Here is a 16,125-nt window from a genome sequence, read left to right as displayed (position 1 = left end):
AATTTTTTGCTAACTATTTTAGTGTCTGTGCGCCCAAATGTAGGCAATTCTCTTTTGAAAGCAAACTTCAGCTTTTATTAGGAGCCTGATAGTTTAAAAATATTTTTATTGAACGAAAAATTTCATAACAAAATCGTATATTATGTGCAATGCGCCTAAATGTAGGCAATTATTTTTAAAAAATACTCCTTATTCGGACCGCGAATGCATTTATTGTGATCTATGGCACATCTGATTCTAAAAATGCTGTTATTCGTAACATTTCGTATTATTGATGAGTAGAGAGCAGTGTTATAAAAATTGCGTGATTATCTAGTCTGGAAGACGCTATGCAAAGTAAGCTTAACTTATATATACACTGTATTATTAAATATTTCTCCAACAATTTTTTTTTTCGAAAAATTCCTTAAATTTGAAAAAAAAAAATTCTCAAAAAATTTCATTACCAAAAACAAATATTTTCTAACTGGATTTAAATTGATATTTGTGACCTATGTATTATTTGAAAAATGTTAAAAACTGCTAAAGAAAAAGCTGAGAAAAAGATGACTTTGCTTTACCATAATCATTGTAATTGCTGTATGAAACCAACGGTAAATTAGGCAAGAAAACCCTCCTAATGAGAAATCTAAAATTCTTAATTTTTAAGACTTGGCAAATTTGGGAATTATATAAGAATTAAATTATGTTGAAAGTAGTTTAGGTGCGGCATAGTCAATAAAAATGTTTTTCAAAATTGATATCATAACCTCAAAATGCTTATATTGCATACGCACTGAAATTTTTCAACAGTTCTCGTTTCAAAAATCAAATCAGAAAACTAAGTATTAATTTAACCAACGAAACTATTTTGTGGCATGTGTTAAAAATGCAAATAAAACTCACAACTCAAAATTCAAAATTCAAAAATCACGTTTTTATTTTAAGCACTTGTACAAATTTAATGAGACTTTGGCACAATTTTTGTCAAACTTATAATTGAGTATAATTAAGTAAAACAATATTTTTTCCTGCAGCTTAAAATCTGCAATTTAAATATTTAATTCAAAACGAGTTTGCCTTTTCATGTATTTTCGCGAACAAAATAGACTCTCACACACGTGCATAAGAGTATATAGAGCTCCGCTATAAATTCGTACAGTACTGCGTTTGAAAATTTTCCATTACTGCTATAACTGTTGAATTCAGCGCAGGGCTCTATTTTAATTTACGTGCCACATTTTCTTCCACAGCCATATTTTAATAAATTACGAAGTCGTACATGGCGTATGAGTAATGTTAGAAAATATGCAAATTTATATAGAATATAAGTACGCGTGTATACTCTATGGTGTTAGCGCTTATATTTAGTTTTCGAGGGGCTTGCTATTTGAGCGCATGTATGGTACATAAATAGAAAGGTTTTCAGTATTTTTCGATGCGTATTTTATTTGCCATTTAATATGCGTAAATTTTAATAAGATTACAGTCGCATTTTGTTGCGTTATTGATGGCTAAATATGCTGTAAAAATTTAGAAAATTTCTATTAAAGTAAGTTATATTTTCCAATCGTATTAAAGTATTTGCAAATTGAGTTTGGATTAAAGTTAACTGATGTAGAGAGCAGGATTATTAATCTACATATGAGTATGTAAACGAGTATATAATGAAAGTTGTGACAACAACCGATGACTTTCCTTGATGGATATGCATTTTTTACGATATATCATTTGTAGAAACATTTGATTTATTAAAGACAGCATTTTATAACTACATTTTCTATAAACTATCACGACATTGAAATTCTCAATTATATTTTTCTCACATGAAATTCTTTTCGAAGATATTTTTCTACTATCTAATTTATTCAGATTTTTCTTTTATCTGTTGAAAAGGAATTTCATGCGAGAAAAATATAATTTGATTTGCTATTACTCATATCTCCCTACTAATCAATAACAGCATTTTAATTAAACAAGAAATAAATCCAGATATTTTAAACATTCCCTTTGAAAATATTCATATATATGTATATTTTCTTTTCCACATCACGACTTGCATAAGATATGACTAATATATTCATTGGCTTTCCACTCAAAATATTTCTTTCGAATTAATTTATAAAGTGAAATTTACTTCAGATGTGAAATTATTTAATACTAGCTTGACCTGCCGGACTCATTTGAATTGTTCGTGGTAACACACGGTTGGTTTAATAAAAACAAACAAAATGTTAGCTTTACTTAAATCAAAGTTACAGTACTCTTCAAAGGTATGTATATTCTTTACTAGACCGATCTAAGCAATATGTTCGATCGATTGTATCGTTGTTTTATTATCCAAGATTTTGTGAAGATAATTTGTCCAAAAATTATACTTTCAGTACAAAAATGTGATTTTCTTTGGTCAGTTATATGCTTTAGTGGACCAATTTGAATAGTTTATTTGGATATTTTAGTACAGCTTTGGACAATAATCCATGCCAAATTTCGTTAGTATGTCTCCTCAAATAAAATAGCTTTCCATAGAAGGACTTGATTTTGATCGATCAGTTTGTAAGGCAGCTATATGCTATGGTGGTCCGCTATGAACAATTTTTTGGCGGTTTGTACCGCTACTTTAAGCAATAATCAGTACCAAATTTTGTGAAAATATCTTATCAAATAAAATACTTTTCTATACAAAAACTTCATTTTGATCGTTCAATTGGTATGGCAACTATATTCTATAATCGTCCAACATCGACGGTTTCGACAAAGAAGCAGCTTCTTGCAGAGAAAAGAACATGTGCAAAATTTTAGATGTGTGAGCAAATATAATCAAGAGTATGACAATACTTTTTTTCCACCAACAACCAATTGAACCACAGATATCAAAAAATATCTAAACATCATTGCACACAATAAAATATATATACTATAAATACACATATATATGGTATATGTATTCACAAACCATTGTTTGTTCCAAATCCACTTTGTGTGAAAAAAATACGCTTTTATTAGTGCAGAATCATGAATTTCAAGAAATACTCATCAATTATTTACGCTCATATACGAGTATGTGTGTATACGTGAGCATTCTCATAAGCATTATGAATCTTCAAGCTGAAATGGAATATAATGATTGCATTTCGCTTTGAACTGGAAACTCACAATCAATAAAATCGAGTTCGTGATACTGAAAATAAAATCAAAAATTGAAAATCAAACTCGTATTTCTGAGAAAACTTGAAAGCACCGCAAATAATCTGGCAAATGAAAAGCATCAGCACTGATTGCTAAGAAATAAATACGCCACTGACGTGTTGCTCAACTGACCAGGTCAGCAGCCATAAAGTGGAATTAAATAATTTATAAGAACACTTAGCAATCAGCAGAGTATACATCGGCTAACGAGCGAATGTGGCTTAAAAGTGTGCAGTGACAGTGGTGAATGGCAAGTACAGTTGTACAAGTGAACACGGCAAATTGTTGCATTGAAAAAGTTATATATATTATATACATATATATATATATATATACTATATATGTGCTAATGTTCATATGAACACGTAAACTATAAAGTCATCGCCTGCGCATAGCAAGTGACTTCGAAAGGCGTTCAACAATTCAGCTGATGTAACTTTAATTTTAAACTAGAAATTAAGCGATTCCAACTAAACACAAAAGGGTTTATGCTGTTGGATATACGGACTAACATAATCACACTATCATTTTGTTGTCATTCTTCGTTTTTCCTATTATTCTGCGAATTTCGTTTTCCACGTAAACCAATCAACCCAGTTTTTGTTGTTAACTTCCTTATGACTGACTAAAGGTTTTAAGTGAAGGGTGGGCAATAAAAAACAGCGAATATATCTGCAGTCGATAGTTAATAGTAAAAAGGACGCGTGTATATCCACTTTATGGAAGAGCTGCAAGCGAAGGACGTGAAACCCAAACTACAAGCTCTCAAACAAATATCGGATTATGGGATTTTAAAGGAATACGAATGACTCTCATGAAAAATATACGCTAAAACTAGGCAAGGATTCCGGATAATAAAACAGTTCCACATCTCTTGATAAACATGGAAACGGGGTAACCGTAAGGCACTAAGTATGCAACATGAAAAGTTACTGACCTCAGTGAAAAGTAAGTTTTCACTTGCCTCATAGACATCATCATAAACGAGCTTCCCTTTTTTTAATTTTTGTTTCTTAATCAAATCTAGCTCGTTAGGTTCTCAATGTTGAAAAAAGTAATCCTTAGACCTACCCGTCGATTTCTATCTGCTGTTACACCACTGATTCCGCCACTGCTTCGGCTCAATAGCGCTCAGTAAATACTCGTATTTGATCGTCAAACCGACAGACGCATTGGCTGACTGGCCATAGCACTGATGACTTTCACAACGAACGAGTGTTGGCAACTAAGTAGTGCCCATCAAATTCTATTGTTATTACTAATGATTTCTTTATCGCAATCGAATGTGAGAGCGTTGCAAGAATGTAGTCGAAGTGTTGCAGTAAACAACAAGTTAACAGCACAAAGCGGCAGCCAGAGAAAACGAAAGCAACAATGCGAACAAGCAAACAAAAAGCGAAAACCAAACTACAGCAACTGAGGAAAAAACAAGAAATAGAACAATGGATGAATAAAGGAGGAATGTTAAAGTCCAAAGCAAGTTAAAATAACGGGTGATTTTTTTGAGGTTAGGATTTTCATGCATTAGTATTTGACAGATCACGTGGGATTTCAGACATGGTGTCAAAGAGAAAGATGCTCAGTATGCTTTGACATTTCATCATGAATAGACTTACTAACGAGCAACGCTTGCAAATCATTGAATTTTATTACCAAAATCAGTGTTCGGTTTTTTTTTTTTTTTCGGACAAATTTTGTTCAGCGATGAGGCTCATTTCTGGTTGAATGGCTACGTAAATAAGCAAAATTGCCGCATTTGGGGTGAAGAGCAACCAGAAGCCGTTCAAGAACTGCCCATGCATCCCGAAAAATGCACTGTTTGGTGTGGTTTGTACGCTGGTGGAATCATTGGACCGTATTTTTTCAAAGATGCTGTTGGACGCAACGTTACGGTGAATGGCGATCGCTATCGTTCGATGCTAACAAACTTTTTGTTGCCAAAAATGGAAGAACTGAACTTGGTTGACATGTGGTTTCAACAAGATGGCGCTACATGCCACACAGCTCGCGATTCTATGGCCATTTTGAGGGAAAACTTCGGACAACAATTCCTCTCAAGAAATGGACCCGTAAGTTGGCCACCAAGATCATGCGATTTAACGCCTTTAGACTATTTTTTGTGGGGCTACGTCAAGTCTAAAGTCTACAGAAATAAGCCAGCAACTATTCCAGCTTTGGAAGACAACATTTCCGAAGAAATTCGGGCTATTCCGGCCGAAATGCTCGAAAAAGTTGCCCAAAATTGGACTTTCCGAATGGACCACCTAAGACGCAGCCGCGGTCAACATTTAAATGAAATTATCTTCAAAAAGTAAATGTCATGAACCAATCTAACGTTTCAAATAAAGAACCGATGAGATTTTGCAAATTTTATGCGTTTTTTTTTTAAAAAAAAGTTATCAAGCTCTTAAAAAATCACCCTTTACAACATACAGGGTGTGGCAGGGGCGCGAAAGAGGTAATGGTTTAGAATTTCGAAATGCGGAAAGATAGCAAGAGGTGAGTACTTTACTTGACACACCGAATTGGGTATATATTTTTGCCATCCAAAGTTTATTGAGTAGTATATAATTCTCTGTAGAAAAATACTGTTATGTTGAAGCTCGGCAGCGCTTGTGTACTCACCATTCAAGCGATTTAACGGCATACCTTAAAGCAGAGTTACAACGCACAGTGGAGTTGGCAAATTGCAGAAAAGAACCTGTGAATGATACAATGTTGGCGCGAGCATCGATCGTCGGCTGAAGTGCTGGCAATCCTTGAGAAGTGCTTTGAGTGGGTTAACGCGAAGTTTATTGAAAACTCAGCAACTGCCGTTATACTTAAACTACACAACAGCGAGGTGCAAGCGTTCACTTTCATTGGCTCCCGCGATGCACTACAGCAGGCAGGCAATTGATGAAGTGCTGAGGTAATACACTTCGGTCGGTGTGGCGCACGAAGTCAAGTGGCAGGCTTGCCATAGAAATAACAGCTGAATGTGGCGGCTTTGGATGAGTTTGCCTTACTTGTGATTTGCTGCAAGGGTTTTGCTACTTTGCAGTTCAATAACCGCATGGCTTAGGTAATTATACCCTGAACGGCTCTATGAAATATATATATGTTTATACATACATGATCAGTAAGACGAGCTGAGTCGATTTAGATGTGTTCATGTGTCTTTCCGTTCATATGTTTGTATATACGCGTTTTTGAGATATCGATACGAAATTTTGCACACACCCTTTTCTTCTCAAGAAGCTGTCTTTTTAGCTGCTTTACCAACTGAACGATTAAGTTATTTTCATAGAATTTTTAGAATTTGTATTTTCCATACTTACTTCTCTAGTAGAGTGCAATCTGGAAATGACTAAGGAAGGGTTAATATGCGATCTTATGAAGTTCGCTAGCTCTCTTGCTCAATAATCAGGATTTAAAAGCACAGGGATAGTCAGAGATTGTGACTAAAACGACTTCTCTTCGCAATAAATATTGTATTTGTTTATGAATTTTATAAGTGCTAGATATCTTTGGCTCTCAATTTGAAAAAAAGTTTGCACTAAGCTACACTCTTAGTTCTTCTTCACTAAAAATTTAAACTATTTACTAAAATTAATTATTTTATTGCCCACAATAGCAATTTCAACGCTTAAACAGCCTCCAGAGTGCTTTAAACTAAGCAGCTAAATAAGTCTTTCCACATACACATACATACATAGGTACTTAAGTGCACACTTAAGTAATTTGGCATTTATTCGCAAGCTTACGAGCATTAATATGAAACCAAAAGGTGCTTTAGGGAATTGACCAAAGTTGCTGATGTAATTTGAATGCTTGCCAGCGGAGAATTCAAGCTTACGCATAATGCATATAATTATAAAGCTTCATTGCAAACAGAAGACAATGAGTTTATGGCACTATTAAGCCAGAAAATAAGCTAATGCTTAATATCTTTATAAAATGTATACTCTTTTTAAATTATTGTGTCTTCATGCACGATAAAATGTGTTTAAATTGAAGTCTAAATGTGTGTTTATATACATTTTTATATAACAGCAAGCATATGGACATATTTAGCACAAACCAGCCATATACAAAATTGCAGCAAAGCAGCCCTAATTCAGCTTACAGCTAACAATTCCCCCATGTGCCGCTAAGTGCTACATTTTTCGGTTAGTTGAGCAGCGCCTGTGTGTAGGCTAAACGTGTGAATTAGTAGACCGACAGCGCCGTTACAAGCACTCACACACACTCATTTAGTCGCATTATTTACGTGTAATGATGAGTGGGACTACATCAATACTACAGCTGAGAGGCAGGAACTGGATATGACATTGCATTGGCCCATAAAGCACTTGGCGGCATTAAATTGATTGGCGGATTGTTGAGTTTTCACATGTAATCCACTGTCGGGCAGCGCTGCTCGGTTTTGGCGAGTCATGCCAATAAGCGCGTGAATGCAATTTAGTGGACTATTTGCGTGACTGGCGCTTTGGGGGTGTCACTTAATGGTTATTAGGGAAATAGTGATAGATTAGAACATTGATTAGGGCACGTCAGGTTGTGTGCAGGTGTATGTGTGTGTGTGTGCGTTGGATGCGACTATTTACATGTGTTTTCGAACCAATTGTCATCCAAATTTAGGGTAAAGTGTTTTTTATGTGATACGAGGACAGTTATTTGGGGTGGACGTAAAAAGTTCATATAAAGTGTCGAAGGGGTTATTTGAAGGGGAATTAACATAGTCTTTTTTAATAAATTGACATATTTAATTTGCGTGAGAACTTTCTTTAAAACGCCCCTATTAGCACATGGGAGTGGACTGAGGTATATTTGCTGGGGCGTCTGCTCTCAGTTTTCTTCAAAACGCAGATAATAATAAAAAAATCAGACATTTCTTCATAAATTTTACATTAAAATATAATAGAAATACTATTTTAATACTCCAAAACTAAGAACTGGTCTCTCAGTTTCTTTGATTAGTATCTGGTTATTCTATATACTCCAAATATAGATACATTGCACTTCCTATATTATCCATACATAATAGGGTTAGCTTTTGCGATAACAGTCTGAAAAATTTGCGTACGTTCTTTTCTCTCCAAGAAGCTGCTTATTTCTCGAAACCACGGCTATCGGAGCTTTATAGCATATAGCTGCCGTACAAACTGATCGATCAAAACCAAGCACTTGTACGGAAAACTGTTTTATTTTACAATATGTCTTCATGAAAATTGGCACAAATTATTTTCTTAAGAAACGCTAAACTATTCCAAGAAATATTTAAGATCGGATCACTTTAGCATCTGGACGTCATACAACCGAAGGATCAAATCCAAGTCCTTATGGTAAATTTTTTTATTTGACTAAGTGTTTTAACGAAATTAGTTACAAATTCTCGCTAAAGTCATACAAACTGATTGATCGAAATATAATTTTTGAATTGATACCTTGCATATAAGTTCGCATACTTTTTATTCATGAACTCATATGAACTTCTGAATCTGAGAGAGCACAAAAAATCCATAAAAAATAAAAAAATAAAAATATTTTGCTTTAAAAAAATGTTGCCACAAAATACAAGTGATTGGAAAACAACACTTTGCTTATGAATGAATTGCAAGCAGTTGCCAGCTTAATTCTCATCACAATGGCAATTCGGCAGTTAATACATATTTGAATAAAATATAAGCACTTTTCACATTATAAAAATCATTTGCATGCAACACACTCACCTCGTTATTCTCCGAATCGACTTCGCTCGACTGCACTGTTTGCTGTAGTTGTTGTTGTTGCGTTTGCGGCTGCTCCAACACCAATGCCGGCTTCGCTGGCGTGTCCTTGACGACCGTCGGCGACGGCGTGGCGCGCAAGAGCAAACGTTTATAGTCTTCCTCCTGCTGTAGCGCTTCCTCGCGCAGCTCCTGCACGAATACCTCGCTCTGCTGCTGGCGCTCCCGCAGCGCAGCCACCTCCAATTTCAGCTGGGTGAAGTCGTTGCGCACCGTCGCCATGTCCTCGTAGCTCTGCGTGCGATGGCTAATGCTTTTGCTGGCTTCGCTGGCGAGCCCCTGCAGTTCGACGAGTTGTTTGCGTATCTCGGCGATCGATTGCTGTAGCCACTCGACGGTGAGGCGCTCCTTGTTGCCGCCGAGATGACCATCACGCAAGGCGGCGACTTCGCGGCTGCAAGGCAAGAGTAGAAGGAGAGAAGTTAGTTAGTTTTTGCAAAAGGAAATCACGAAGGAATTGTTGCTGTGGAAAAGTGTAATGGAAGAGCGTAAAAAATGTAAATGGGATATTTGAAAGTCGTCTGTTTACTCTTTATAATGGCATTTTTCACTGCTGCCCCACTGCCGCAGTGTGCTGTTTGTCTTCGGCGTTTGCTTTGCTTTGTTTGCGTTAATCTTTTTTTAATAAAATATCATATTATTTTGCTATTTCGCAGATCATCGAGTCTTTATGCAAATCAAACACACGTGCAAACACACATACACACAAACAAAGAAGCAATTATGCTCACAAGCACTGATATGGTTGGCTTAAACAAACAACGATTTTGTTGGCTCAGCGTTTTTATTGTTCCATGCGGTCAGCACAAGCTGTAGTTAGTGTGCGTAAGTGTGTGTGTGTGTGATGTGCGAAAAAGTGTCGTTCTCAGCAAAAAATTACATGCCCTTAGCCGGCCATCATCAAATTGAGTGTAAAGCCCAGCAGCAGCCTGCAACAGCCTGTGCCTCTGCCAGCAGCAGCAGCCATGCTCTCAGGCAAGCCCGATATCTAACCAACAATTGCAACAATAAGAATTACAACAACAATTGCAATCAGTTGGGTCACACCACACACTCATCTGGCATTCGTTGAAGGGCGTTGTTGTTTACACACTTGAGTGTTTACTTTGAATTTGCACCCAACCAAATTGGTGGCGTCCACTGGCAAACAGTGCGCAGAAAAAATATGCAGACAAAAAACAGCAAAACAAAAACTGGCACAACTAAGTGGCCAAAGCCTTGACAGAGAAGAAAAGCGACAAGCGGGTTGCAGCACAGGTAATTTGCAGAGCCTGTGTCACACTGAATACACATTGGAAATACATTTTAGTGATTATTGGCTCTGGTGCAAGTGGAGCAAAAAAAAAAAAAAATAAACAAAAAATTCAAAAACAATTCAGGGTTACAGTTAGTCCCAAGAAATTATAGTAAGTGTATTTTGTACCAATTTGACAACATATTTTATGTGTCATATATTAACTTACACTTTGCATAAAATTTCGAATTTGAAAGATGGACTTTAACTTGCGCTTCGCAGGTCTTTTTGCGACTCTTGAAGCCCGGACTAATTGGCTTTATTCCGACTATACTTAACTTGCCTCAATTAGTTAAATATTAATCTCAAAATAAAAATAAGTCTTCTTATCATTTAAACGATGAAATTATAATGAATTTTTCAATTAAAATATGAAACTCCTTATTCCTGAGAAAGTACATTCAACGTCATTATCTATAGAAGTCGATCTTTTTGCATGGCCACCACGGGCGAAAATTCGGATCATTTTAAAGTTGTTGCTCAGCCCAGTTTCCGAACATAAGTACGACGATTCTAGTGACCAGGCGGCTTCAGTTTTTTCGTCAGTTTGATCTTATAAGAATGTAGGCCAAGATCTTTTCGCAAAATTTTCCACAATGACGTCAAAGAGATGCCCAACGCTTGAGAACGACATGTGGAAGGCTGATTTGGGTCTTTTTCAATTGATGTGGCAGCAATATTCTCAACGGGCATTTCTTTATCTCATTGGCACGGGAACATTTTGTACTGTGCATGCGGATTCAAATTTTCGACTAAACGCTCAATTGTTGATCTGACAGGACGATTATGACGACCATAAATTGGACGTAGCGCTCTTAAAGGTAGAGCCACTGATTCCGAATTTCGCCAGTAAATTTTAATAATTTCGACTCGTTGTTGGATCGTATATCTTTCCATGATGAAATGGAAAATCTTACTGAAGAGAAATATCAAAAGAGCGGGTAAAGATATGGCGTCCTTTGCTGTGCCTATCGGTCTACTTTTGTAGCATCCCTATTGCAAACCCCGCTACTGAGGATATATATGCCTATGAAGAAGCACTAAAGAAGATATTATATAATCAGCTTTCACAGTTTATTATTTGTAATTAGGAAAACGCAGCAACCACCACTTTAATACTATAGAAATAATGAGGCACCTAGGGTGGGGTTGACTAGATTACTAATTGATTTGCCTTCAAATATATTCTGTAAATAAATAAAGTGTTAAAAAATGAAAGAGTCAGCTGACTCTCTACTACCTTACGCTGACACAACGGGATCGCATCAGCTGAACCATCATACAGTTTTACATTGGTGAGTAATTTCGCTATAAAATTGTTTTTACAAAAGTTAAGTTTTTTAAATAGTTTTTATTATAGTCTCAGAAATCTTAATTTTTCAATAGTAAATTATGGAATTTTAAAGAAGTTTTTTATTTACACTATAAAGTGTTTGGTATTTGTATTTATACCTAATACAAATTTTTTTTCTTACACCTTATTCATAAAACTAACTTTTTTTTTATAAAATTAAAAAATACTTAATTACTTAATTGGAAAGAGTTCTACAGAGTATATATTTTCCTAAATACTACTTCCTAACGCAAACAACACACTGTGCAGTCACATTGATACCATTGTGTCTCCAACTGCTGCGCCAACGTGTGTTTGTACTCCCAGCCGAGTGGTATTCAATCTGTCATTTCCATACTGTTTACTAGAGGTAAACTTTACTTTTTCATATCTTGCTGTAATGCTCGGAAATGTGTTTTCTATAGCTTTTTCTTGCTCGCTCGCTTGCTTGCCTTCAGTGTGTCCTTGCCCTCTGCCCAAGCACACGCGTTCTAGAGTTATGTAAACCATGCGTGTGTGTGAATGGGTGTATGTGTGTGATTTGTTTACTTTGACTTTGGCCACTCATAATTGCTTTTCGGGCTACTCAGCTGTCGCCCTGCTCGTTCCACTTCGTGTTTTGGTCGTTTTTCGTTTGCTTTATGGCAAACGCCGTTATTGTTTGTTAAATTTAGCTTGGACTTAAGTTCGTTATTTATGTATACATTTGCTGGTGGCGTTATTGTTGCTGTTGTTGTCATAAATCCTCGTGCCTAAAGTTTGTGCGGCGCGTAAAGCAATTTTAAGCTTTCTGCTCCTTTGTGTCAATTTATATTTATGTTTCCACCTTCGTACCTAAGTATTTTTGTTTTTGGTGTATTTGCATTTTTGGCCATTGCGAAAATGTCTTTATAATCGCATTGTGTCACGCCGCCAGCTGAGCGCACAAATATTAAATTTCAGCTTACAACAGAAACAAAAACAAAATCAAATCAAAAAGTAAAAAGTAAAAATAAAATAAAAATCACTGTGGCAGTTTGTAATGCGAGTTGCTTTTGCTTAATTTGCTCTGGTAGTGGTTACTATAGCTGTTGTTGTTATTGTTGTTGTGTGGGACAGTGTCACTGCCCTTAGCTCGCCGCAAAGCAATTAAAATTCGATTAAGATAAGTAATTTGTAAAACAATATGACAATTTTGTCCCAACCAGACAGGCGAGCTGGTGGAGCGGTGACTTACAGTCGAGACGAGTAGTAATAGATCTAAGGCACAGTGTGGTGTGGTCAGCAGTCTATAGGTGTAATTTCTCCTGATGTGGTGCATTCTAAAATGCCGAAGTAATTGGATTTAAATTACAAACTGGCATGGAAAATGAATAATGATTTTGAGATGCCTCTCGTTGTCGCAAAATTAGAAAGGGTTGGCAAGTGATAGGTTTTTGTGCGCCACAAAGGTTAAAAAATGAAAATAATAGATTCCTGATCATGGAGTTGGAATGGGAAATTTAAGTATACGTGTACACATTTACGATGTTTGTGATTCCTATTAAATTTTTATTGGTAAGGTTATTAAGGCCAATTAGTAAGAATATTGTTAACAGTGCGGTAAAATAAGACATAAATAAAGTGTAAGGTTCTACAAATTTTCAACAAGCTAAAAGTTAGTAAATATGTTCAAAGTATCATTAATAAAACTTAACCTGCTCATCGTACCGACATGCTGCAACAACAAGAAAAGTTTGCACCGAAGCTAATATACCTTTCACATATACGAAAAGGCTCCATTCAAAAACTTTAAAAATAGTCTGTTTCTATGGCAGTAAAAGGCTTCAGTGGTTCAGTGATCTGAACATTTTTTGGGGATGCCTTGTCTTGAGTAAAAATACAACTCATTCCAAACATCGTGAGTATGTCTGGTCCAATGAAAAACTTTTCCTTATGATGACTAGATTTTGATCGTTCAGTCTGTATGGCAGCTATATGCTATAGTTGTCCGATGTAGGCAGTGCCGACAAATGAATAGCATTTTAGGCAGAAAAGGACGTGTGCAAAACTCCAGATCAATATTTGAAAAATTGTGGCGCTAGTTCGCGTATATTCAGACTGACGGACTCTACTCGTCATGTTTATCATTCATATACTTATAATTTTATTCTATAGGTTCTCCAACGTTCTTCGTAACCTTGTTCAGGTTACACAAAAATCGCAGAATAGTTTTTTCCTAAGATGTACTGTTCACGTTAGTGTTCTAGAATATTATATAATGAATATCTAAATTGGATTGAATAGAATATTGGCACGAGTCCTGACCATTTTATATGAACTTGTTAGGTTAAGTTAGATGGCTGGATACGGGAGTACCGACCCGCTCCCTTTCTAACGATAGTGATTCTAAGGTCATTTTATATGAACTTGTCGGTATGTATACAAATTTTTATATCTGAACACTTGCATAATTAAATCAGTAAGCGAAAAATTGCACTGCTTTATACCAATACTCTCAGTAAAGACTATAAAAATTAGCCCTTTTTGAAATTTCTAGATGGGTCTAACTCTTAAAAGCTACATTTTCAAACTGCTTCTCTCATCTACCTATATATACATATGTGGAAAGGTATAGTGTTTATTTGTTTTTGTATGTGAGCAATTAGTACAATTAATTTGTGTAAATTTAGTACCAAGTTAAAGGTTTCGAAAACTATCTAAAAGGATAGACTTCTAGTACAGCTTAGGTAGAACAGTATGTTCTATAGGAAACACAACACAGGCGAGTCTTATGTTTTCTGTGCTTACGCGAAATCACTCGCTAAAATATTGCTCACACTTAAATTGCTTGTGAGCCTTAGAACCTCCATCATCTGAATTGCAATTGTTATACGGTCAGAAAACATTAATCGATTTATTAATATCGCAAAAGTAGTTTAAATATCGATTGCCATAAGTGACACTTTGCATATAATTTTCCACTTCATTTTGCGCGCGGCAACTCTATCACAATGCCATTTGACGCCTCATTACTCGCGCACACCTGGCGCCAACTAAGTGCACGCAAATAAGTGGATTTGCAAAGAGTACTCGCCTGCAATAAAGTGTGGCAGTGCAGGCACACAGAGCTGTTTAAGTGTGTGTGAATGTGATTATGGAAAGTGGCTTTCGCTTAAGTACCGTTAACCAGTATCATGTGGCCACAAATGCTTATTTAAACAAATATGCTTTAGTTGTTATATAAATTTATGTACTTGTAGTATATAAGTGAAGGAAATATATAATATATTTGTGAAATTATGTCATAGCATAGAGTGTTTGGAATTTAAAGAGGAATTTTGTTTGGAATACCGACGGGTTTCTCTTAACCTCAATGTTGACTTAACTTGCCTAACACAACAACAGCAATTGTAATAATTGAAAAATAGTGTTTTAAGCGAATAATTTGGTCAATGTTTTAAAAGCCCAATACTAATACAGTCACCTTGAAATTATAAGAAAAATTTCGAAATAATTTGTTTATGGCTTTCTATAAGAACAAGGTACATTATACTAGAAAGAAATATCACGAGGTAAATTAGTTTAGCCTTATGAGCGTCTGTCTATCAATTTTTGCGATATCGATCTGAAATTTTGTACTTTACTTTTTTCCTCAAAACGCTGCCAATGTCCGGCCACCAGACCTTGTATGGAACAATTTTGCATTCGATGAGATATCATCATGATATTTGTTACTTATTGTTGTCCATTTTCGAAAAAAATTGACTTGATCGGACCAGTACAGCATATAGCTGGTATAAAAGAACTATTTTATTTGACAAGATACCGTTACGAAATTCGGAAAATATTATTATCTAAAATAGAAAAATAATATTCGAAGAATTTTTTCATATTAAGCCACAGTAGCATATAGCTGTCATACAAACTCACCGGTCAAAAACCAGACCTTGTATGGAAAGCTTTTTTATTTGACGAGATATCATCACGAAATTTAGCACATACATATTATTGTAGTTACAAGGTAGAGTTAGAATTTTCAAAGAACTTGTTCAGTTCGGACCAGTATAGCATATAGCTGTCATTGAAACTGGTCGATCAAAATCAAAATAAAGATCTTTTTATACACTCTTATGTTCATCTGAAATGGGCATTACAGCGTCGCTGCAGCCGAAGTTAAGGGTTTTTTTTTATTTTTTTATTTTTTTTTTTCTCGACTGGCACATCCAAACTGTCAATTATTTCCTTCATTTCCTTTCCACGAATTTCACGCAATGCGAAAAATAGTGTCATTACCTAATCTCTCTTTTTTACTCTCTCTCCGTCACACTTTATCTCTTTTTTACCCCCTGTGCTTGGCCGCGTGCTTCTAAAGTCAATTTCATTTACATTTTAAATTGCTTTGACATTTCGCATAACATTTGTTGGCAGCGCGCGTTGGCAATGACCGTGTGTGTGCTCACCCTGCTGACATGTACATACCATATACATATACTGAGCGCATATATAGTGAACTAGCTTATTTATGCTAAATGGGCGGCCATGAATAATGCAAATTTCAATTATTTTTCTTTCGAAATGATGCCAACAATTGAATATGC

At 35.7% G+C, this 16,125-nt stretch overlaps 1 protein-coding gene across 1 annotated transcript in view; it reads right to left on the bottom strand.

Moving 5' to 3' along the window:
* LOC105232947 (protein scabrous) overlaps positions 1-16,125 on the bottom strand; it is a 98,747-nt gene that overhangs the window by 64,714 nt on the left and 17,908 nt on the right. Inside the window, exon 2 of the mRNA XM_049450934.1 lies at positions 8,883-9,333. Within this exon, the coding sequence (XP_049306891.1) occupies positions 8,883-9,333 (451 nt within the window). The remainder of the gene's footprint in view (positions 1-8,882; positions 9,334-16,125) is intronic.

Source organism: Bactrocera dorsalis, chromosome 3, assembly GCF_023373825.1.
Source record: "Bactrocera dorsalis isolate Fly_Bdor chromosome 3, ASM2337382v1, whole genome shotgun sequence".
Classification (NCBI taxonomy): Eukaryota; Metazoa; Arthropoda; class Insecta; order Diptera; family Tephritidae; genus Bactrocera; species Bactrocera dorsalis.
This window is presented reverse-complemented; position numbering and strand designations above follow the sequence as displayed.